The sequence below is a fragment of the Lampetra fluviatilis genome, chromosome 7 (assembly GCF_964198595.1).
Source record: "Lampetra fluviatilis chromosome 7, kcLamFluv1.1, whole genome shotgun sequence".
NCBI lineage: Eukaryota > Metazoa > Chordata > Hyperoartia > Petromyzontiformes > Petromyzontidae > Lampetra > Lampetra fluviatilis.
The window spans coordinates 5,061,168-5,083,548 of NC_136281.1; the positions used below are offsets into that span (position 1 = coordinate 5,061,168).

Below are 22,381 nucleotides of genomic sequence, written 5' to 3' on the forward strand. Positions count from 1 at the left end.
GCCACAGGATTATTGACACCCCAGCCTAATGTGCTCCGTGACACCCGTGACAGCACTGCTGTGGCAGTGTGTGTGGTATATTCTTCAAGTGAAATATCGGTACATCTGTAATCCACGAGAATAGTATTTTTCTTCTTGGTTCTTTCGGTAAAGTCACGTAGAAGGGAAATAATAAAATAATAAAAATTAAACATAATAAAAGAATTCTCACGACATTTCGGCCACAACGCAAGCAGCCGTCCTCAGGTGAAGAACAGGTCTGTCGGAAAGACAGCGTCTGAATGAATTCAGACGCTGTCTTCTTCACCTGAGGACGGCAGCTTGCGTTGTGGCCGAAACGTCGTGAGAATTATTTTATTATGTTTTATTTTTATTATTTTATTATTTCCCTTCTACGTGACTTTACCGAAAGAACCAAGAAGATGAATCCCTGCAGTCACGAAAGCTTTAAATCGAAACATCTATAATCCACAAGAATAGTTTTAGCGCGCACTTCAAGTGGATGCTGTGGTCGCCCAACTTGAGTTACGCGCGACATGCCATGCCCGTGCGTAGGTGCAGTCCTCGGTCGCTGTCGGCACGCCCGACTACATCTCCCCCGAGATCCTGCAGGCCATGGAGGATGGCAAGGGCAAGTACGGCCCGGAGTGCGACTGGTGGTCTCTGGGAGTGTGCATGTACGAGATGCTGTTTGGCGAGACTCCCTTCTATGCGGAGTCCCTGGTGGAGACCTACGGCAAGATCATGAACCACAAGGTGAGCCGCCCGGTGGTCCGCAGGAAGTGTGGACCGCCATGGGGGTGAAATTTCAAGACGCTTTGAGAGCGAGAGCACAGAAAGAGCAATCTCCCTCCTCCCCGAGCTGCTTAGCTGACTTGGCACAGTGCCAATCTGGCAAATAACTTTTTTGGCCGGTTGATAGCCATTGTGACAAATATTTCTTGTTTTAATTGGTCATGCAGGCTACTGTAAAATTAAACATTTGTGTTCGGTGTACAATACAATGGAGAAAACAAAAACGGTCAACGCAATTAAGTGGTATACAACTAAATATAATGCCAAGGGAAAAAAATCCAAATTTCAATATCAATTGAAATATTTTTCACAAGTATAACTGGGGGTAAAGTTGCCATGTTATCCCACTGTAATCTGCGATAACTTTAGAATAACATCCGATGAGTGAATCTGTCGGTGTTGTGGACGTGACTGCAGTTATTTTGATACCCCCACAGTATTGCGGTCAACACAACACCGCGTGTGGTTTGTGCTTGGGGAGGCGGGAATTTCGCTCTCATGAGTTATGAGTGAACTTGTTTTATAAACACTCCATGCGCTGCTTGTCGGTCGGCGGTTACAATGACTGCGATTCCAGCCAGGCCTCACGCCGCCTCTCTGAACCCACTGGACGTGAGCAGGAAAGGTTCCAGTTCCCCACCAACTCGGTGGAGGTGTCGGACGATGGCAAGGACCTCATCCGCCACCTCATCTGCAGCCGGGAGCAGCGCTTTGGCCGCAACGGCATCCAAGACTTCAAGAATCACCCGTTCTTCGCCGGCATCGACTGGGACAACATCCGCAACTGCGAGGCTCCCTACATCCCCGAAGTCAGCAGCCCCACGGACACCTCAAACTTCGACGTTGACGACGACTACTTGAAAAACACGGTGCGTGGATTTTGTCTGCGGGGTGGCAGGGGGGGCCAGGGAGGTTTTGCCGACGTTTCTAAACAGGGATTGGCTTTGATTTAGTTTGGTTTGGTTAACGATTACCTGTGAGTAATTGGTTTGTGTTTCCTTTGTTTTGCGTTTTTTGGTGGAGGGAGTTGAGTTTGCCTACCAGCTGTCAAATTTAGGCTCTTGACTCTGTGTTGTCGGTGAAGAATGACCACTGCCCCACTCGCAAGAGCAGGGAGGCACTTCGAACTTTTGCTGGGCCGGCTGCAATGAAAGCTCTACAGTATTGAGATCAGCTGTGGCTCTTCGATTAAAATTAAAATGTGCAGCAGCTGGGAAGGGATTAGGTTTTTGCCGCTCTGGCACTGTGTTGGAAGTCGGAAACAATCTTCGTGTAGATGTACTTCCAATGAAAATCAGGTCAACCGCTAATGGCTCTCACGGGTGTTTGGAAAATGTTTATTTTTAAATTTTAAAATGAGGGCTGTTAATGACCAATGAAAAACGGTGTCATAGCCGCGATGGCACGTGCACCGTGTTTTCCTGGGCAGTAGCAATGTCGTGTCGTACCAATCCCTCGGCGTTGGTCTTGCAGGAAGCGGTGCCACCGCCGAGCCACACGGCGTTCTCAGGGCTCCACCTGCCTTTCGTGGGCTTCACCTTCACCACTAAATGGTGAGCCTGCCATCACGTGTTCACCCAGCAAACGCTGCTGTGCTGACCAAACTACTCCTTCCTGCCTTGCCCGTGTGCCTTTCCCTTCATGTTGCGTTGCCGTCCTGTCTTGCCCTCCCCTACTTGTGCACAGGATTTAAAATGTGTCTTTGTGAGGTATAAGTCGCGCTGAAAGGGAGACTTACCCAAATAGCGAATAGATCTTGGAGACCTAGGCTCTTTGAGACAATTGTGAGGCTGCTTTAAGACGATAAAGTTATGGTCAAGCGTGTATTTGACACTCCAGTGACATAAGTGTGACGATGCTTCCATACATTTTAATGTATAAATGCATATATTAGTTGCACCTGATTGTGAATTGTATATTTATTTTCATCATTAACTAAGTTTAAAAGTGACGTCAGATAGTCCTGAATACACAGCCTTCGTGTGTATCTAACAAGATAGGAGCTTCTAATTTTTTTGAGTTGCATCTTCCTTCAAATTAGATTGTCATCATCCCCCGATTATTTCTTATTCCATAATGTAGCTTTTTGGCCTATTTTTGCACACGCTATTTTTTGCTCGGTTACTTCCACCAAACGCATTGCCGCCGAGTTGATCTCTGCGCTTGCATCCCCACCGCTGCAGTTCCCTGTCGGACCGCGGCATGCTGAAGAGTGCGGAGGAGAGCAGCTCGAACCCGCCCGATGGCCTGGTGCAGCGCGGCCTAGAGGACAGCCTGGCGGTGGAGGCCTACGAGCGCCGCATCAAACGCATGGAGCAGGAGAAGCAGGAGCTCACGCGCAAGCTGCAGGGTCCGCATGCCCACACACCCGCAGTCAAGCAGAATCATTCAATATGGTTACCTTTACCAGCTGTCAGTAATGGAATATGCGGCAGGGTCTAAATGTAACAGTTTGCTGGTGGTGGTGGTGGTGCATGCCTGGAAGCAAGGCTTGGTGGATCGAGTCGATTTATGAAAATCCCAGACCTGCTGTGCTCGCCGGAGTGAGCTCATTGACCGGACTTGCCTTACACCATCTTTGATGAACATTCACAGAGCATTAAAAACTTCTAAGACTTCACCGACTTCTCACCATCACTAGTAAGTCACTCCATTAGCTCCCAATTCATTTCTGGATCATCTTTAATATCACCCTCACCCCCCCCCACCCAGCCATTCCCCTTAATTTCACTCCTCTTTGTGTTCTGTGATGCAGCCCTCCAAAGCCTTCTGTTGAACCCAGTTGTCACTCTTCACTCAGTTGGAGGTCATTCCTTTTCCGCTGCTCTCTCCCCAAGCAGGAACTACCGTTGCTCAGCCATTCAATTCCAGAGTCAATGCTGTGTTAAGTTCGTTGTCCTTGCCCCGCACCTCCGATTAGCACGGTTGGATACATCCAGTGCGAAAGAAGTTCAACATACATACGTACATACATTAAGAACCTCCCCTTCTCTTCTACCTTTAACTATTTCCTGTTACAAAAACATGTACATGTAGTGTATATGCGCACATACACTACTTTTTCCGTATGTTGCACTTGTTCCATTAGTTTTTACAAAGTCTTTAAATGTGGCTGCATTCAGACGCTCTATTAGCCCGAGATGTTTCGTGAAGAAAAGCAAGAGAGAATTGTCTTGGCCATGTTTGCTCGGCACTTGACGTTGTTGGTGATTCTCCGACCCCACTGCTCCCTTCCCTACAGAATCAATGCAGGCCCTCTCATTCGGCCAGCGGGAGAGCTCTTCGCCATCGCCATCTTCCAAGGACACAGAAATCCGCAAGCTCAAGGAGGAGGTGGAACGGCTCAGGTCCACCCAGCCAGGTGCGTCTGAGTGCACGACCCAAGCAGGCCCCACCCATGCCCCTGTGAGCGTGGGGGTGACCACCCTGTGGGTACTGCCAGGCTAGCGTGGTGGCGCACGTATGGGATCCGGGGTTTTGGACGCAATGTTTGGTAGATCACCCGCACCTCCGGTTAGCACGGTTATCACGGTTAGCACGGTTGGCCACATATGGTGCGAAAGAAGTTAAACATCCATACATACACACATTGCCAGAGCCGCTGCATTTAGAAGTGGCCACTGGGTGGCAGTACAGAAAGTGGGTGTGTAGAACCATCTTTATGGAGCTTTGAGTATTATGTCTTCATATCTGAGCCAATTGCCTCCCGTTCACAGAATATTTTACATGTAGAATTAGCCAAACATCCGAATGCAGGATCCTCCTTAAAAGGAGTCGCAATGCTCAGTTAGGCTTTCCTGTACAGGACAATGAGATATAAAAGTATAAAATGATCCGTCAAGAGCATAAGAGTATTTGTAAAAACAGAGTATAGTGCAATCACAAAAATGAGTGCGTATAATACAATTTTCCCTGACAATTTGTGAAGGAGGCTTATCAAGAAAGCTTGGTTGATTAAGCGTGCTGTGGCTAGGTGCATGTACACTTTTTAAATGTTCACACATGCCCCGGGCCTTGATTGTCCCGGTCACCCTGCGCCCTGCTTGGCTTCCCCCCCCCACTGCGACGTGCACTAAGAGAGTCCCTCTACTTATCAAGTCTCTGTTGAACCATTAGTATTGATTTAAGCTATTTCAGTTCCCCTTATGCATTTTTAAAGGGATGCATGTAATAAAGATGAATAAATATTTCAGTAGATTTTGCCGTTGGCGGTGGCACGACGTCTGGCACATGTAAAGTGGGGGGCGACACGCCGGCGAGACGGTCGGCGTGACGCCCGGCGCACCGCGCGCGCTCGCATGTCTCGCACCACATCCACCATGGAGCCGGCCGGCTTTTCCGCTGGTCGCGATGAAAGGCGTGCCGCGTGCGACCCTGCGCCCTTTCATCATTGGTCTTTATTTCTTATAGTCCCAGAGGTGAGACTTTCCAGAGTTTTCCCTCTTTAATGGCGCCCGAGGAATGCCGTAGAGGGTGAGGTGCAAGTGAGTGCTCTGGTGAGTTGTTAAAAATACGGTTAATAGAAGCGTAACACCAATGCACATCGGTGGGACGGCCGTACCCCAGCTTTCCCGTGTCGCTCACGGCGTGGGGTCTTGTGATCTCGCCGCGCCGTAAGTGACGGTAATTTGTCACTTTAATTGTTTATGGAGTGGCTCCTGTGTATCGACACGGCGAGGTGAGCGCCGGATCGCGTTTTGTGTATTGCCCCTGTCGGTCAGCACGGGGCGATGATGCTCACCTCGTAGGTCCAGCACATACACACACACACATGGAAACGATGGGATGGGATGGCGAGCATGTGGGAGGGCGTTATGGGGGCACGCGCTCTTGCTGCCTGTCGCCACAGCCCACGTTGCCAGCCCGGCTTGTACCACACGCAACATTAGGGTGAAAATGCTGAGTGAAAGGCGCGTTCCCGCAGGTGTCCCCTTACCACCTGCGTCAGGTGTGCCCAGTGGAGAGATTGTGAATTATTGATAGCTCTCCACTCTGTGCGCCTTAGTTGTGAGTCGCACCTGCAGCAGTCAGCACTCTGCAAAATCACCAAAAGTGTTGTTGCTGCAGAATGTGCTATTCATACCGAACCAATTGATTAGGTAACATTTTCTCCTTAAATCGCCTCCCTTAATATTTCTTCGGTCGCCATTGTGCTTGGGTGTTTTTTCGAATAATTTTTTTTGTTACTAGCAAGGTATAACAATTGTTCCAAAAGTAAGACAGCGTTACATGTCCTCAATTAGCAAGCATGAGGAGCATGGCGTGAGCCTGACGGCCGGTCCTGTGAGGGTCACGGGGCGATTATTAGCCGTCTCGTTGACGACATCACCCCACACTTGCCAAACAATCGTGCCTGATTTGCCGACATGGCTCTCTTGGCGGTGGCGCCCATGGAAATGTACAATGATCTGCCAGCGTGCAGGGGATGGGACATGTCCAGTGGTTGCTCTTGCAGTGTAAAGCCGAAGCACTGTTTACCGTTCCAGCGCCGACTGCAAAGATTTACGAGCGCGCTTAAACCGCCACCTCATTTGCATGAGGAGATGCCCGCGTCTGCCTCGTTAATTATTTAAAACCCCTTCGTCTTAATTATTTTAATTTTATCACCAAGGGTGCGTTTTCACAGAATGATGCCTAGCATGTGGGTGAAATTAATTTTAGCTTTCGTTTAAAAAATCGTTTATGTGCCATAATTCAATGCATTGTTAATCCTGATTTCCTTGCTCTGAGCACATTGTCAGTAAGCAACAAGGTTGAATAGTTTTTCCAGAGCATTTCGATCTGCGTTTACTAATTCCGAACCGAATGCAAATCAACAAATGTACTCGACACTTAATTTTACTGTTTATTTGCTGCGAATTATGGATAATTTCAATCACTATGCAACATGCTCATTTATAATAAAGCCCCCAAGACTTGATACCACTGTGCCCTGGCCCTTGAGAGCATGACATTTTCATTGCTGTGAGCTACAGGCTGTACCGGGCCTATCTGTCGTACATTACTGTGGGAACGCCGCGTTTATCCGGTTTTGGGTTCACCTGAAAATACTGCACCGCCAAGTGCCAGTCGCTGTCGTGATCACAAAGCAGAGCCGCCTGTTCGCTCGCTCGCTCGCTCGCTGCCTGCCCGGTGTTGGGATGGGGGGGCGGGGGGATACTTGGGGGATCACCACCCAATGTGGTGCTCGCCACACAAGCGTGCACCCTACCGAGTGGGAAAAGTCCATTGGGGGGTCCGGTTGTCGTGCAATCTCCAGCGACGACCGAACTACTCTGGAGCCGTGGTGACGAGCGTGTGCCCTCTCTTTTGCGGTGTCGTCACAGAATCTCCGCGGCGTGAGCCACTCAACGAGGCCAGCCAACAGGTGAAGCAGCTCGAGAAGCAGCTGAAGGTCACCCGGCAGGAGAAGGATGACATGCACCGGGTACGTGGGCACACACACGATCGCATCCCCCCCCCCCCATGTGTCCTGACGCACACTGACGTACGCACGGTCGCAACTATGAGAGTTGCCAGTAACGGTGATAGTTTTAAATAAGCCCTGCTTTAGAATGCCAGGCTTTTGATTTCATGTGACCTTCGAAGGTTAAAGTCACAAATAATAAAACCCAGATGTTCGTAAAAGTTATCTGCATCAGGACATGCGCAATCACCGTTTGGCATCGTATTTTTGTCACTTCAACTCGTCGTGACGACACGGGCGATCGTCATTCTTCAAACGTGCGGCGTGCATTGCAGTTTAACAAAACTAATGCCAATTGCATCGTATTTTTTTTTTTGGAAGGAAACATGCAATCATCGTGTTTAAAATGTTTCACCTTGACAGTCATATTTGAATCAAAAGACGCACATTCAAAAATGTGGGCCGTCCATCGGTAACCTGCACCTCATAAGTAAGGACCAGCCCGTAAATGCAGTATAGCCAAGTTTTAAACGTTTCCATGTATTTGTTTCAGCAATAAAGCTGGATGATAGAAAACCGAAAGGAACCAAAACAGCACAGCGCTCCTAAATCTGTCTTTTCGTTCCTGTGTGATGACTTAATGGTAATTAATACCAACTAATGCCTGGGCTCTTGTCAGAGTGATGGCACGCAAAAGACGTGAATAACTCTGAAGATTTAAAAAAACACTGATCGTATTTACCCAAGTGTGAGCCTCAGATCCGGATGGACTTGGTTTTAAGTGAGGCGAGCTAATGTGTTGTTTTAAAGCCCAAGTTGATCGAGAGAGGAGCCGCATTAGAGAGCGAGCCCTGCTTCGTATTATTACGTTGTCAGGGCATTGAAAGGTTGCTATAAAAGTCAGTTTGCCAAAGGGATTAAAGCGTTTCGGGGCCAGAGGATTAGTTTAATGCCAAGGGGGCGAGCACGAGGGTTTGTCGCGGTGGAGAGTGGCTGCTGTGGGGGGGGGGGGGGGCACAGTGGGGAGGCGAGTGAGTGTGTGGGGGAAGCCGTTTTTCCAGGCAAGACGGAGAGACATCAAAGCCACCTCCTGAGAAGGGGGGGGGGGCGGGCGCTGATGTCACAGCTGAACTTACCCCCTCTGTTCACCCGCTCTCTCGCCCTCTGCCTTTCAAGTGCCTCTCTGTTTTTCTTGTCGGGAATCTTGGCTGGAGGTCGGCCGTAGTTGGCGTGAACCTTTAATAATGCGGTCTCTGTTTTCTACTTTGTTGTTGCTCAGTTGAACTACATAGTAATGCTTAATTACTCAATTAAGTGGTAACACAATTTTGTTACTCAATGTAATTTTGTTTCATGGTGGCTCAATGTTGACTGTTCCTTTTCCTAAAAGCGTGCTCTACTTTAGGGTCAAGTTTAAGTTTGTGATTCGTTTAGAGAAAAAAAAAAACCACAGCAAGGAGCTGAGCAAACAACCCAAGCAAGACTTTTGAACGAGCGTTGCGACTCAATGCGCCTCTCCGATATGAAGGACCGCTATTATGCCAGAAAATGCATGAATAAGTTAACCCTTCTTTGTCCTAAACCACGAGCGACAGCGTGTGCCAATGTCAGAAGCGCTCCGCGTTCGAAAGTGCTGATTTACTCTAACAGTTATGGGTACAAATGTTGGCTTTAAGGATGTCCCAAGGCACATCTGTTCTTCCGTTCGTGTGTAAAAGCATAACAGGGCAGTGGTAACGGATATGCAGGTGATGAGTGTGGTAGAGGAATTGGCCTCTGCGATCTCATGGCTCGGTGGGCGGTGGTGGGAGGCTTGTGCACGGGGGGCTATCTGAGGAGAGTGCGGTGTAAATGGCAAAACCGACACTTTCCCATGAGTATATTGCAGTAAAACCGAGCACCTGTGAAAGCCTTTCCGGTGCCATCGCCTGAAAACAATACTTTTATAATAATAAAACAACGATCTTGCAAGTCTGTATAAAAGGCAGCGCTTTGCAAGGCACGTAGTTGATACGGCTCTTGTGTATTTGCGTTTTTAAGCGATGGTGAACATTTTATTCCTCTGGAAGGCATTGTTTTAATATCCAGCCAGAGCGAGAAGTGCATTGTGGGAGTTCAGTAACTCGGGCAGCTCCCGCTGGATCATCTCGGCGTCCACTCGATGGCAACCGCCGGTCCATCTTAGGCTCGCTCACGGCCGTGTTATTGAGTTGCAAGCGTTTGAAGTATTCGTAAAACTTTCTGGCGGGGAAGATTGGCAAGTTGGACGGATGGGTCGGCGGACGGGTGCCCCTTTGTGCTGGCCCGTGCTGAGATTTGAACATGTGGCGCTCTCCGAGCTTCGGTTGTGCAAACACAGAGACAGGAAAACGTGCGCGGCCACGCCGCTGATGCAGCAATTTTCTGTATGGCGCAGCAGCCAGCAGGTGTTGCTCCTTTTTTTGTTTGGCAACGGATGCCTCTTGTTAAATTTAGGTTTCATTCTTTCTCAACCCCGCCGTGCCTGCGTGCTTCAAACTCCAGATAATTTTGTTTTGTTTTATGTTGATTGGCCCGTGTATTGCCTTGCAAATCTTGCATTGTGTTGTTTCTGGCGTGCGCGCGTGCACGTGTGTGTGCACATGTGGTATGTATGTGCGCGTGTGTGCGTGCATGCAAGTGTGTACATGTGCGGGTGCGTGTTTTTATGTGTGGTACATGTGCGTTAGAGCCTGCATGCACGTGTGCGTGTACATATCTTTGGGGAGCAGTGGCGGAGTTGTTAGCGCATTCCGCTTTGTACCCAGCGAACCAAGTTGGATTGCCGCTCACGGACAACACCAGTGACGATTTTTTTAGCTCGTCTCAGACCTCTCTTAGGTCGACTCGGGCTTAAAATAATACTTGGTGCATTGTGTGAACTTCAGCACCTGGGGAGACAAAGGCGGCCAGGTGTGGTGTTGTCCACCAACCCCCTCGTTGTTCCAAGCCGACCTTCGTCTGCTCACTAACAGCACTTGCCCCAAGAGTCTGTCCAAGGTTATATGGAAGATATTTCTATTTGCATACATGTGTGTACTGTGGTACCTCGGTATACATCGTTAATTCGTTCCAGAAGGTAGGACCTATACCGAAAATGACGTTTCCCAAAGAATTTTAACCATAAGAAATAAAGGGAAAGGAAATAATCCGTTCCAGAGTATAAGAAATTTTATTTTATATGGCATATTATACATTAATGGGGTTGTATAAAATAATTTTGACACTACTTATTACTAAAATGCATACATAAATTTAAATAAATGCATAAATAAATTCAAATAAATTGAAATGAAAATAAAATTAATGTAACTTTACCTTGCTGAGAGGAGTTCAGAGCCTACGAGGATGGTGGTGAGGAAGGGGAGGAGTCGTGAACGGGGTCTACGCGGGTACGCAGTGACTCATCCCAACCCATACAAGCTCTAGCAAGCGTGTCGTATCCCAAGCAAGGCGTCGTATCCCAAGACATTTTTCTCAAAACACGACGTATACCAAATTCGACATATTCCAAAGCGGTCGTATACCGAGGTATGACTGTACATGTATGAATGCATGTGTGTGGGTGCAAGTACATGTGAGCCTGCATCTAGGTGTATGGGCATGCATGCATGTGTAGTGACGCAGTTCGGAGACAGGAATAATTTGAGGCAATTTCTTTATTCTTGCACACAAAGGGGACTATACGCACCCTACGTGGGTGCACACTAATTGTATATATTACACACAACCGTCTACGGTCAGCGGCACCATCTAGCTAGTACAGTTGGCAGGCTGTCTGGCTTGCGGCGCCCAGTGATGGTGAAGAGCGCGGTGACGATGGTGACGATGGTGACGATGGTGACGATGGTGACGATGGTGACGATGGTGACGAACAGCGGATGGTGAAGATGGTGGCGACGAAGGTGGAGAACAGTAGCAGGGCAAGGGGATCCACTTTCATCAACAGCCCCGAGATCCCGCTCTGGGCTCCCTCTTATGCTCCCGGCATGGCCTTTCTCTGCCCTGGCCACGCCCCCCTTTTGGAACCTCCTAGCAGGTTCCTGGGACTTCCAGATGGACCCCTTCCTGAGCATTCCCTTAGTTGTCTTCCCCCCCCCCCCCCTGTATATACTGTCGCCTGCTGACGTGTGTACTGCCATACGCTGTCGGTACCACTTTTCGTCAGCAGCCAGCCAGCACTATTACTCTACGCATGTATGGGTGTGTGTATGAGCGTGTACGTGTTTGCGTGCCGTAACTCGCTCATCCCCTGCTCTGCGGGACGGACGACAGGAGCTGCAGGAGGCGCACGACAGGCTCAAGACGCAGACCAAGGAGCTGAAGGATGCTCACAACCAGCGTAAGGTGGCGATGGCGGAGTTCTCCGAGATGAACGAACGCATGACGGAGCTGCGCTCGCAGAAGCAGAAGCTGGCGCGGCAGCTCCGAGACAAGGAGGAGGAGGGGGAGGCTGTGCTCCAGCGAGTCGAGGGGCTCAAGCAGGAGGGGCGCAAGGCAGAGAAGGCCCGCAAGGAGGTGGGCCACGCGCACGGAATACTTGCACGCGTAATACGTGCGCGCGTAATACGTGCACGCGTAATACGTACACGCGTAATACGTACACGTGTAATACGTGCACGGCGCAAACTTAGTTTTGGACTAAAACCAAATGAGTCTGGTTGCCCACGCTTTTATCAGATGTGAGAAGCCTAAGAAGGCTTGTGCTTGGTTCACACTGGGATTGGAGACTGCATGGGGATCAGACAGGAATGTCAGTGCAGCAGTGCATTGAGTCCACCCGCCAAACAATAAATAATGGCATTTAAAAAGCATTGGGTCTTCACAAGGATAAGTATAGCACAGGGTGTCAATACAGAAAAATGAGTAACATGGTCTCACAAATTAAGGTAAACTCTAAATGAAGCAATGTTTGACAGAAAAATAAATAAAAATAACATGCTAATAAAAACATTTGAAGCAGTTTCATCCGTGCATTTCATACAAATACATCGCAAAGGTTCAGTGCTCAAGTACAACATCAGCCCCGAGAGCAAATAGGAATTGATTTTGAGTGTGAGGTTTTCAGTGAACCAGGAGTTAACACAGCGGCGAGTTTCTTTGGCTTTTAACCCTGTGAATACTCTTCCACCATCATCGTTAACAAGCACTTCCTTAACCGAAGCAGTTATTCCAAGATAACGTCTTAAGAAACAGCCTTTCCTCAGAACTACTCGAAATGAGGTCCATTTATCAGCCCTTGTTTTTATAACACTGCCAATGCAGTCCCTGAAATTATGTTTGTTATTATATTTCCTCCGAAGAAGCTCCTTGCTTAACTTGTATTGCGAATTATGGAAGCATTTTTATTTGGGAAAACAAGTAGCAGTCAGCAGTCCCTTTGAATGCTGAGCTGAGATTGTGAGGCTGACTTTGCAGGTGCTGTCATTCACTATACTTCCCCACAACACCCCATCACCAGATGAAAATCACGTTGCCCTGCTCAGCAGCACGTCATGGGCAAAAAACATAAACGCTGAAATTTTTTCTCTCCACATGGGCGACCCGGCAGCTGGAGGCCCAGGTGGAGGAGTTTCAGGCCGAGGCTTCAAAAGAGCGCAAGCTCCGTGAGCGGAGCGACCAGTACGCCAAGCAGCTGGAGGAGGAGCTGAGCAAGGTAACGGTGCGACTGCTTGACTCGCCAAATCCCTCGCACTCTCACCTTGGATTGTCGGCCTGGGCTGCTTCAACCATGCGCACTTACTGATGGGGGGGGCCGGCTGGCACGCGTGCATATTTTGCAACGAGGAAGAGCGCGGGATGTTAAAGCGCAGACGGTTCGGTACAACGGCAGGATGTGGCGGCTGCGGGAAGGAAATGCGGGGTTTGTGGCAACCCAGTATTTAGCGGTTTGCGGTTTCCTTTCTTTGTGTCGGCAAGCCGCGCGTGTGCGCAAGTGCCCGGAGTTTGCGAATGAGCAGGCGTGCGTAATGTCTTATGACGAAGGCCGGGTCTGAAGGTTGTTGTTGTTTTGTGTCCCACCCACGCCCTCCTCTGCTCCTTGCGCACCTTCACCTCACACCACCAAATGCTGACCGACATATCCCGTGCCACCTCGCCGACCTGACGCGCAACCTTGCGCCCGCCAACATACACGCCACCCTCCACCAACTCTCTCGCCTCCCTTTCCACGCCTCGCCCACCACGCGCGGCTATGCCACCCAATGACACCCTGGTCCTCGCTGTGCCGCACTGCCTGCTGAGCGCAGCAAAAGCAGGTGGGGCGGGGAGCGGGCGTAAGCAGCCTGGAGCACCAGCAGGAGATGACGCGCCTGCGCGCCGAAAAGGACAAGATGAAGGTGTCGTACGAGGAGGAGCTGTCAAAGCGCGACGCCACGCACATCACGGAGATCCGCGGCCTGCGCAAAGAGCTGCAGGAGGCCGAGGCCCAGCATCTGGTCCTGCAGAAGGAGGTCGCCATGATCCGAGACAAGCTGGACAAGGCGCGTCGCGAGAGGTAGGTCGTGGGACGGATGGGCGGGGGTCGGGCGCTCGCCACTTAAACTGTTTGCCGAGCCTATTAAGATGATCATGGTAAAGCCAGCGCAAGATCTAGGTTGATTCTTTTGGGAAACTATTTGCATAAATGCTTCTCAATCGGTGCACTCTTGATTACATTAACTATTTTTAAAATAGTTTGTGTGATTTGGTATGGACAGACTTGCTAACATTTTTGGACATGTGTTCATAAAAACGTACTTGTATAATTCTGGCATGGTTAATTCTTACATCCCGAAATTAGTGTCACCTCCCAGCAACTTTTGTCTTTCATGGGAAACGACCTCTTTTTTTTAAGAGTAGCGAGCATCGGCATCGGGCAACGCCGTCCGCAGTCGGAGCGACGGAGGCGACCGTTATGAAGTTGTGCACATGAACCCCCGCACACCCCTCCGCAGCCAAAGCGAGCAAGACGAGGTGGTGGTGGAGCTCAAGAATAAGTACGAGAGAGAGCGCAGCCTCCTCACTGCCGAGAACAAGAAGCTCAATCAGGAAGTGGACCGGGTGAGAGCCCTTGCTTCTGTTTGTGGTGGCTGGGCAGTGAATGGGTGGACAGATCAGTAAGGCATGGTTGCTGCCACCCTGCTTTCCCGTGAAGGTTTTGAGAAACTGTGAACACTTGTCCTGGACTAGGAGGATGTGGTATGCTCAATGATGGTCCGCTGTGGGAACATGCCGGAAAGTTGCCTACAATATACCTTGGGTTGGACAGGTGGTGAATGGGATAGCAGTAGAGTAAAGTTAGTTACTGACCTGCTTGTGTGGACATTTTAGCGTTAATCCCACTTTTGTGTGGGTTTCTCCAAGCACTTTTACAACATTTTTTAAATTCATGTAGGTAAAACATAAAAATTAATAAAAATTAAATAAAATAAAGATCACGACGTTTCGGAGGCAACAGGTGGGACCGTCACAGCCAGATTAGCTGCATCAAGTGAGGCAATGATTCAAGATGTAATCCCTGATGACGGAGACTTGTGTTGCCTCCGAAACGTCGTGATCTTTATTTTATTTTATTTTTATTAATTTAAATTTTTTACCTACGTGACTTTACCGAAAAAACCTAAGAATATGAATCCTTGCAGTCACAAAAGCTTCAAATCTAGAATTTTTTAAATTCATAATTGGACCTAACATTCCAAGCAGGATACTTCTTAAAAGGTCTCGTGCCCTCAGCACCAGTTTCCTGTTATAAAGAGCTCCCGTTATTATTACATGGGATATATTTTCTCATTTTACATTATTCAATTGACTTAATTGTTATAAATAGCCGTCATCGTCGTCATCTGTTCTCCTCTCCCGCACCCCGAGCAGCTTGCCGTGGAGGTGGAGCGCCTCTCGGGGAGTCAGCGGCAGCTGGAGGATGAGCTGCGTGACCTGGAGGACAAGAAGCAGTCGGTTGCGCACTGGGAGGCACAGATCACCGAGATCATCCAGTGGTGGGTATACCTGCACATGCGCAATGCTCTCTCGCAAGCACTTCAAACCAGCGATGTCCACCAACCGCTCTGGTCACCATCGGGGCCCTCGAGCGGCCGTGTTTGTGGAGAGAGAGTCCCGGGGATGGGGAGGCTTGACGGCGCTCCACTGCAGGGCCCGGCACTCGCGCTGGCGCCACTGCCGCGAGGCGGTGCCGGCCCAGGGGCATTGGGACCGTGGCATCGGGCAGGAGGGGAGGGGGTGGCAGAGAGGAGCGAGGGGAAAGGGGCCCGTGGGTGACATCGTGAGCAAAGCCTGTTCGGGGGTATCGACGGATGATATTCACACGGCATGGTTTTCCCGGACCGTGTCGGCCCGGTAGGTTTTGCACGCTTATTGAAATATAAAAAGAAGCCCTGTGTGTTCCCAGCTGGTTACATTGAGAAAAAAATAAGAATAACAAAGTGTAACGTTGCACACTATTTGGACTGGAAATCCTCTCACAAAAGTGTAGTGTCCCCTTTTGGAAATGGATAGGACATAGTTTAACAGTTTTTATATATTTATTCACGCACACACGGATATGTTCCTTGGAAGCCCGTGAACCCACACTGACTCACAAGGAGTTTGGCAGAAACACTTCATTGACTGTTGCGAGTAAGCAGTTGTACAAATTTGCAGCAGGCACGTGCCGCACTGCGGAACCAAAAGCTCCTTGAACAGCGGTCGGCTTGGTCAGGCTGCGAGCTCTGCTGTTGTTCCTGGCCCAGCGACGTCCCTGGCCACAAGCCTCGTTGACCGACCACGCAAAAACATTCACCGGTGGCTGGATTGTGAGGGCTCATTCGCAGAAAAACAAGGTCTCTGTTTTTGTGGTTTGAGGCGGTTCATTGAGTTGTTTTCTGCATATCTAAGCTCCGGGTGTTACATAACTTGCTCTCTCGTGTGTTTTTCAAAAGCAACAACGTTTTTGATCTTTTTTCATTTTCTTTTTTTTTTATGATCGAACATTTTCAAAAGATGTTTTTGCAAAGTGGAAATTGGTAGCAGATGCAGCAGTATTTCCTAGCCTCGCTTGCAGCCGGCGATACATTTCTGACGAGTGGACGTTCACGCAAACTTCTGCGTTGATGTGAAAGTTACCGCAATACGCTCGTGGAACTGCTTTCGGCATGTGGCACCGCACGCCGGAAAAATATTTGTCGATGCCATTGCTGAGGAAGACTGTCTGAAAGCGATCACCGTCGGGACGTGTGTTCCTTGCCACGCAACCATCCCGCAGCAATACACATTCTCCCCTCCTCCACCCCCCCCCCACTTCCCCTCCCTCCATCTCTGGATGTGTTCGTGGCGAAAATTTCAGCGGGGAGCACAGTGGGAGAATGGCCAAGCAGGAATGCTTGACCCGCAGCCAATGTAAACCTTGGTCGTGCATCTAATGAGAGGGTCACTTTGCCATGCCTCTTCAAGCCGTATTGAGTGAACGTTCTTGCACATTTGCCGTGGGCGACATGTGGCTCAGGAGTCCCGAGGGTTAATTTTTTGGTTATTAAAGCAACGTGTCTGAGCATGGAGAGCACTGTGGGAGCGGTAGGCATGAAACGATTTATTTATTAAGAGTGATTTAAATTGAGTTCTTACACCCATGTTGTGTTTATACATACTCGTTGGTTCTTTCGGTAAAGTCACGTAGGTAGAGAAATAATAGATCACGGCGTTTCGATCGCAACACAAGCCTACAGCAGTTTTTTCTCGATGTGGTTGTCTCACCTGATGACGATTGCTTGTGTTGCGATCGAAACGTCGTGATCTATTTTATTTTTCTACCTACGTGACTTTACCGAAATAACCAAAGAGCAGTGACGAAAGCTTCAAATCAGTGTTTATACATATAACATTCAATTGTGTTTTCTGTGTGTATGGATCAGTTATTGGCTATTTATGCAATCTTTTAGCAAATGGTAATTGAATGAACGGGACCGACAACCTAGACAAGAAATGCCAGACACAATGCAAATGACGAGACAAAAAGCATCTCTTTGACTTGAATTGTGGCTGAATCATAAACGTCGCAGGTGCAGGAGGGTGAATCGTTGTTTATCGAGTGGAGCGTGGTGTGACCTTTAAAGTCTAAAGACTAGCTTGCCAACAGGACAGCACCGCGCCCATGTACGACCATGTGCGAGTTGAAGTCGCTCACTCAATGTTGAGTGGAAAGCGTTCTATCAGTGCCACCGTGTAAGGCAGTGTTGTTCACGAATTTTCAGAGGGGGACCACTTTCACTGATAAGACATCGGTGTGAGGTCTGCCACACATTTGAAACCATTGGGGTTTGACCGCACGATGGGGGTTTTCATTTTTGTGTATTGTCGGGGGCCGCGCGTCAGGGGCTGCACTAAAGGCCATCAGGGGCTGCCAGTGGCCTGCGGGCCTTGCAATGAAGCACACTGGTGTAAGGTGATATGTGATGCTTCCATTCATATCATCGCTAAGTACGATGATCGAAACTCCATTGAAAATTGGCCACTTCCTCGGCATGCTCAACTCGAACTGAAAAGTAGCGGCAGATGCAGTTGTCTGAACATCATTGTCGGGAGAACTAGGGGGGACCCCAAGTGTAGTTCTACACATGCACCGTCTTTAGTGAGCAGTGCTTGTCTTTGTAGGTGCTCCTGAACAGCACTTGACCAATTCCAGAGGCTAACCATTACATTCTTGTTGGGTGTTTGTTACCCGAGCGCATCTATCTGCCCTGTGCGTATGACATGCGTGCGCTTCTTCGTGCGATTGCCTGTCTTTCATAATTCATAATCAACGTTTTTGGGTCAGATCGCGTTATGTATAAATGTGTCGTAACCCTCCACCACCCGACACGGCCAATCAGCAAAAAAAGTGTCACGTTGACAAAAGACAAATAGTTCACTGCTTTAGCCCACCGGTGTGTTGAAGCGTGAAACCACAACATTTACAAAAAATGTTCTTTGTCTGCGTACCCCCGCGATGCAGGGTCAGCGACGAGAAGGACGCCCGCGGCTACCTCCAGGCCCTCGCCACCAAGCTCAATGAGGACCTCGACTCCTTGCGTAACTCCAGCCTCGGCGCCAAACCCATGGTATGGGGACGGCGCTTTGTTCAAACCAGAGAGTGTAAACACTCCCAGCGAGCGATTCGGTGATTTTCCCCGTGTTAAATGGGACACTTCTCGGCTTGGGCCTGGGCAGTGTTTGCTTGCACTTTGTCGGTGTGTGTACGACACACAGGACTTCCTCCCCGTCTCCCACTACACTTGCGGTGCTGTTCTATATCGGACAACAGTGCGCGCTGTTAGTTTCACTTTCCCACAGTCCTTATTTTGGGAAGTAACGGTGAGGACCAACGTCTTGGCGAGTCGTGAGATGCAGCGATTCCATTGTTATCCTTGTCGCGGCGATTTTTACGTTTTTGTTTTTGTCAACATTGGTCGTGGAAATGTCTTGGTTATTGTACATCACGCAATGATGTTCTGTGTGTTATCGCGTACGTAATAATGGCGTGGTTATTGTACACCGCTTATTGCGGGCTACTCGTGTGTTGATGGGGGCCCGCCGGCATGCTGTCACGCAAGACGTCAGATCGCCCATCTCTCCGCCTGCTTCCATTCCACGCTTTCACAGCTCCTAACTTTATGATTAATCGTTTGCCTGCTTGAGAAAACATATTTTTTGCTCTTCATTTAACCTTTTTTCTCTCTCTCAATTTTTTACAAATGATGATTTTCCACTTGAAAAGAACAGTTCGTTGAGCTATGTTTTTCTGTCTTTACGTTTTTCTTGGTGTCTCATTTTGTGTCTTACTTGGGTTGCTTCTTCTGTTCCACTCCATCTTTGCCGCATTTCTGCAGAACACACTGAGCCCTTATTGCCACAACTACACAGAGTCCGATGGCGCTAGGCAGGTAAGCGGCAGCCGCCTTCAACCATATTCCTGCTGTAAGAATGTTAATTTCAACAAAGCACATCCCACCCGTTTCATGTGTGTGTTTGTGTGTGAATCACGTGGAGGCTGTTCCTGTTATTTTGAAATCTTGTGCCTTATCGTATGGTTCCCTCCCTCCGAAATGGCACATTTGGTGTCGGTGACAAAGTCTGGTCATGCATTAACACTCGTGGAATTAGTGACCAAACGTGGGAAATGTGCGGGTTTACTCGTGACAAAGGCCTAAGTCCATAGCATAGAACTTAATAATTTGCAATGTTAAGCACGTTTCATTCTATCTTCTGCGCTCACTGAGCGCAGAAAAAAAGCAACGACACACGTGGCATGATTCAGTCAGTGGAAAACCCGTAGATTAGAGCTGTGCAGAGTCTTTGTTATTGTTTTCATTATTTAGCCACAAGTGCCAACAATAGCAAGAGACAAATGAGCGCATACAGTTTTGTGACGGCTGCTTGTACGAGCCAAACCCCATCGTATTGGGTGGGCCGCTTGTTGCTACGTCGGCTCGGGACGAAAGCGAAGCCGATAGCAGCGGGGGCCATTCATCCCTCGGAGATCGGCGAAGGCAGGTCGGCCAAAAAGGCTCGTCCGCCTGGCCAGAGTAGATCTCTTTGCGTGGCGTGTTGGCAAGCGATCTCTACGCATGTCCACTCTGCTCTACCTCATACTACCTCCCATGATTACGACGTCCCCTTGTAGGTCTCGCGCACTGTTGGCCCAGCCACTCAGTGGTGCCATGTCACCAAGAACTGCAACGAACCTCTTCCACTGCACGTTTTGCCAAACCTTTTACCGTTGTCATTACATTTGTGCACTGCGGCATTCCTGGTCCCCTCTGCCGTTGCACATTTTTACTCTTTAATTTTCTCTTTGTTTACTTGAATTCTGTTTATAATAATTTGCAATAATAAACACGACTTAAATAAACATGTCGTAAGATAGCTGAAATTGTACACTAAAGTAAATATTTAGGTGTCGCTTTTTGGTTGATGGTGTGTTTTTGCTTGAGCATAGTTGATTAGAATTTCAACAAAAACAAACGAGATTCGAGTATAACCTTGCGTAAAAACAAACATCAAGTGCGTCCTATATTTAATATTTGCTTCGTCGTGAATTTCATGTGAACATGCCTTGTGTTTGGTCCCGGCTCTGCTCTTTTAATGACGGAAGTGAAAACTAATCTAACTAAACTATTTTTATTTTACCAGGTAAGGCCCACTGAGCTGTGTAGCTCTTTTTTTCAGAAGCGACCTGGCCAAAAATGATAGCTCAACGAAGTCGCTTATCACGTGGAATTTATGTCAACCAAATACTCTAAACGCACGTTGAGAGTATTTCTGTGGAGGAAAAAACGATTACCCGGAGAAAAATCCTCACGACCACGGGACAACATACAAACTCCAAATATACAGGCATCAGGGTCGGGATCGAACCCACGGCCTCATGCGCACCACATTCGGTGACGAGATGTGGTGCGCACGTACCACATCCCGGCGTCCTAGGCGAGAGCCGCCCCCCTCCCCACCGTCCGCCGAGTGACCGCGAGTGGCCTTTGTGATCCCTCCTAGTTGACATTCGCACAATGCATAATATGGAAAGACTGCAAGGAGATGTGCCAGTTTTAGCTATTGTTCGCTTTTGTTTGAAAGCCTGGACGGCAAAAGCTTTGTTGCTTGTTTTCGTCGCCGCTTTATCACTGCGGGAGGGGAGTAACTTACTGGCTGTGTGTTTGCAGGGCTTGCATCATGCTTCTAGGGTCAAGGCCATTGTAAGAGAGGGCTGTGTAATGCCCCGTATATGCAGATTGCATAAAAAACACACAACATTGATAAAGACTACAGGGACCCTGTCATACTTTCCTTTGATCTCGTTTATCTCGAAATAGAGCAAAAATTTGCACATGCTTTATTGAAAATAAGAGTGGCATATTGGTTGCAGATTAAGTATAGTCACGCACATGGCATGCATTGTGGGAGTTTAGGCAACAAACAAGTGATGGAACAGTCGTATAGAGTGTTCTACAGGCACGTCCGGTGGTGCATCATAACAGCAGCTGCTCTGGCGCCAAGTCCATCAACAGCTTTGTCTCACGCAGTGCCTACGTGACTGCTCACGCTCGCCAGTCTTGGAGTCACGCAGGCGCCTGACGATGCGGCATCAGGCGCCCGCGTTGACAGTCGCGCATGTCGTGGGGACAGCATGGATTCGGGGGAGGGGTGGAGGAGTTGCGAGGTCGAGATGGGAGAGGGGCGTTGCGTTTGACGGCGCCGTGCTCGCCGCCTTGTGACTCGGGCAGGACACGCTGTGGAAGACGAGGCGCAGCCAGAAGGTGGAGATGTCCGCGCGGCTGGAGCTGCAGTCTGCGCTTGACGCGGAGATCCGTGCCAAGCAGGGCGTGCAGGAGGAGCTGACGCGAATCAAGGCCACGCACATGGCCACCGAGGGGTGAGTGTCGGTGTTCCGTGCGAGTGTGAACGCGACGGCGGGAAGCGGAAACGCCAGAGCGTGAGCGTCAGCGCTGCCCCTAATTGCTTGGCGATGTCACACAAACCTCATGCCAATGTCACAATATACTGCAAGATTGCCATCTTAGTTTTACACATGCTTCGAGCCCTTGCCTCCCATCCCACATCTGAGACCTTGTCTCTCCTCTTCTTGGTTCTTTCGGTAAAGTCACGTAGAAGGGAAATAATAAAAGAAAAAAAAGAAAATGTTTTAGGTTTATTATTTTATTATTTTCCTTCTACGTGACTTTACCGAAAGAACCAAGAAGATGAATCCCTGCAGTCACGGAAGCTTTAAATCGAAACTTGTCTCTCCTGTTTACCAATTTCTTTGATTTCTGCTCGAGCAGCCACTGACGTCTCCATCCCCTGTGTCAATCTTGACTTAGTGGGTCAGTGGGAGGACGCTCATTCTCTACCACTGCCCACTTTGTTTGGAAACACCCCACCATCCCCTCCTCTTCTTGACACACTACCACATGCAGTCAGTTGTCAGCTTAAACCTCTATTCTGGACCTGTACTTTCTGAATCCCTCATGGTTCATTCACCTTGTATTTACCCTGCTGTACTTTTCATCCCATACATTTGAACCCATCCATAAATACGTACATTTGTACATTTTTTGACATTTCATGGACAGTGCCTTTGGATGAACGTTAACTGGGACGCGCGTAATAAATCCGAAACCGTGCTCGATCCGGTCGGACCAGACGAGGTGAAATCTG

At 48.9% G+C, this 22,381-nt stretch overlaps 1 protein-coding gene across 4 annotated transcripts in view; it reads left to right on the forward strand.

Annotated features, from left to right (window-relative positions):
- The window catches only part of LOC144933471 (serine/threonine-protein kinase MRCK alpha-like), an 85,552-nt gene that overhangs the window by 48,457 nt on the left and 14,714 nt on the right, over window positions 1-22,381 (forward strand). For 2 of the 4 annotated variants that reach the window (XM_078858265.1, XM_078858266.1), the window contains exons 7-20: window positions 556-756; window positions 1,416-1,664; window positions 2,269-2,348; window positions 2,979-3,145; window positions 4,037-4,156; window positions 7,122-7,222; window positions 11,495-11,737; window positions 12,771-12,875; window positions 13,468-13,715; window positions 14,155-14,260; window positions 15,071-15,195; window positions 18,183-18,288; window positions 19,057-19,110; window positions 21,448-21,596. In XM_078858265.1, coding sequence (XP_078714391.1) covers window positions 556-756; window positions 1,416-1,664; window positions 2,269-2,348; window positions 2,979-3,145; window positions 4,037-4,156; window positions 7,122-7,222; window positions 11,495-11,737; window positions 12,771-12,875; window positions 13,468-13,715; window positions 14,155-14,260; window positions 15,071-15,195; window positions 18,183-18,288; window positions 19,057-19,110; window positions 21,448-21,596 — 2,054 coding nt within the window. The remainder of the gene's footprint in view (window positions 1-555; window positions 757-1,415; window positions 1,665-2,268; window positions 2,349-2,978; window positions 3,146-4,036; window positions 4,157-7,121; window positions 7,223-11,494; window positions 11,738-12,770; window positions 12,876-13,467; window positions 13,716-14,154; window positions 14,261-15,070; window positions 15,196-18,182; window positions 18,289-19,056; window positions 19,111-21,447; window positions 21,597-22,381) is intronic. The other 2 variants (XM_078858267.1, XM_078858268.1) reach the window with 1 other exon arrangement.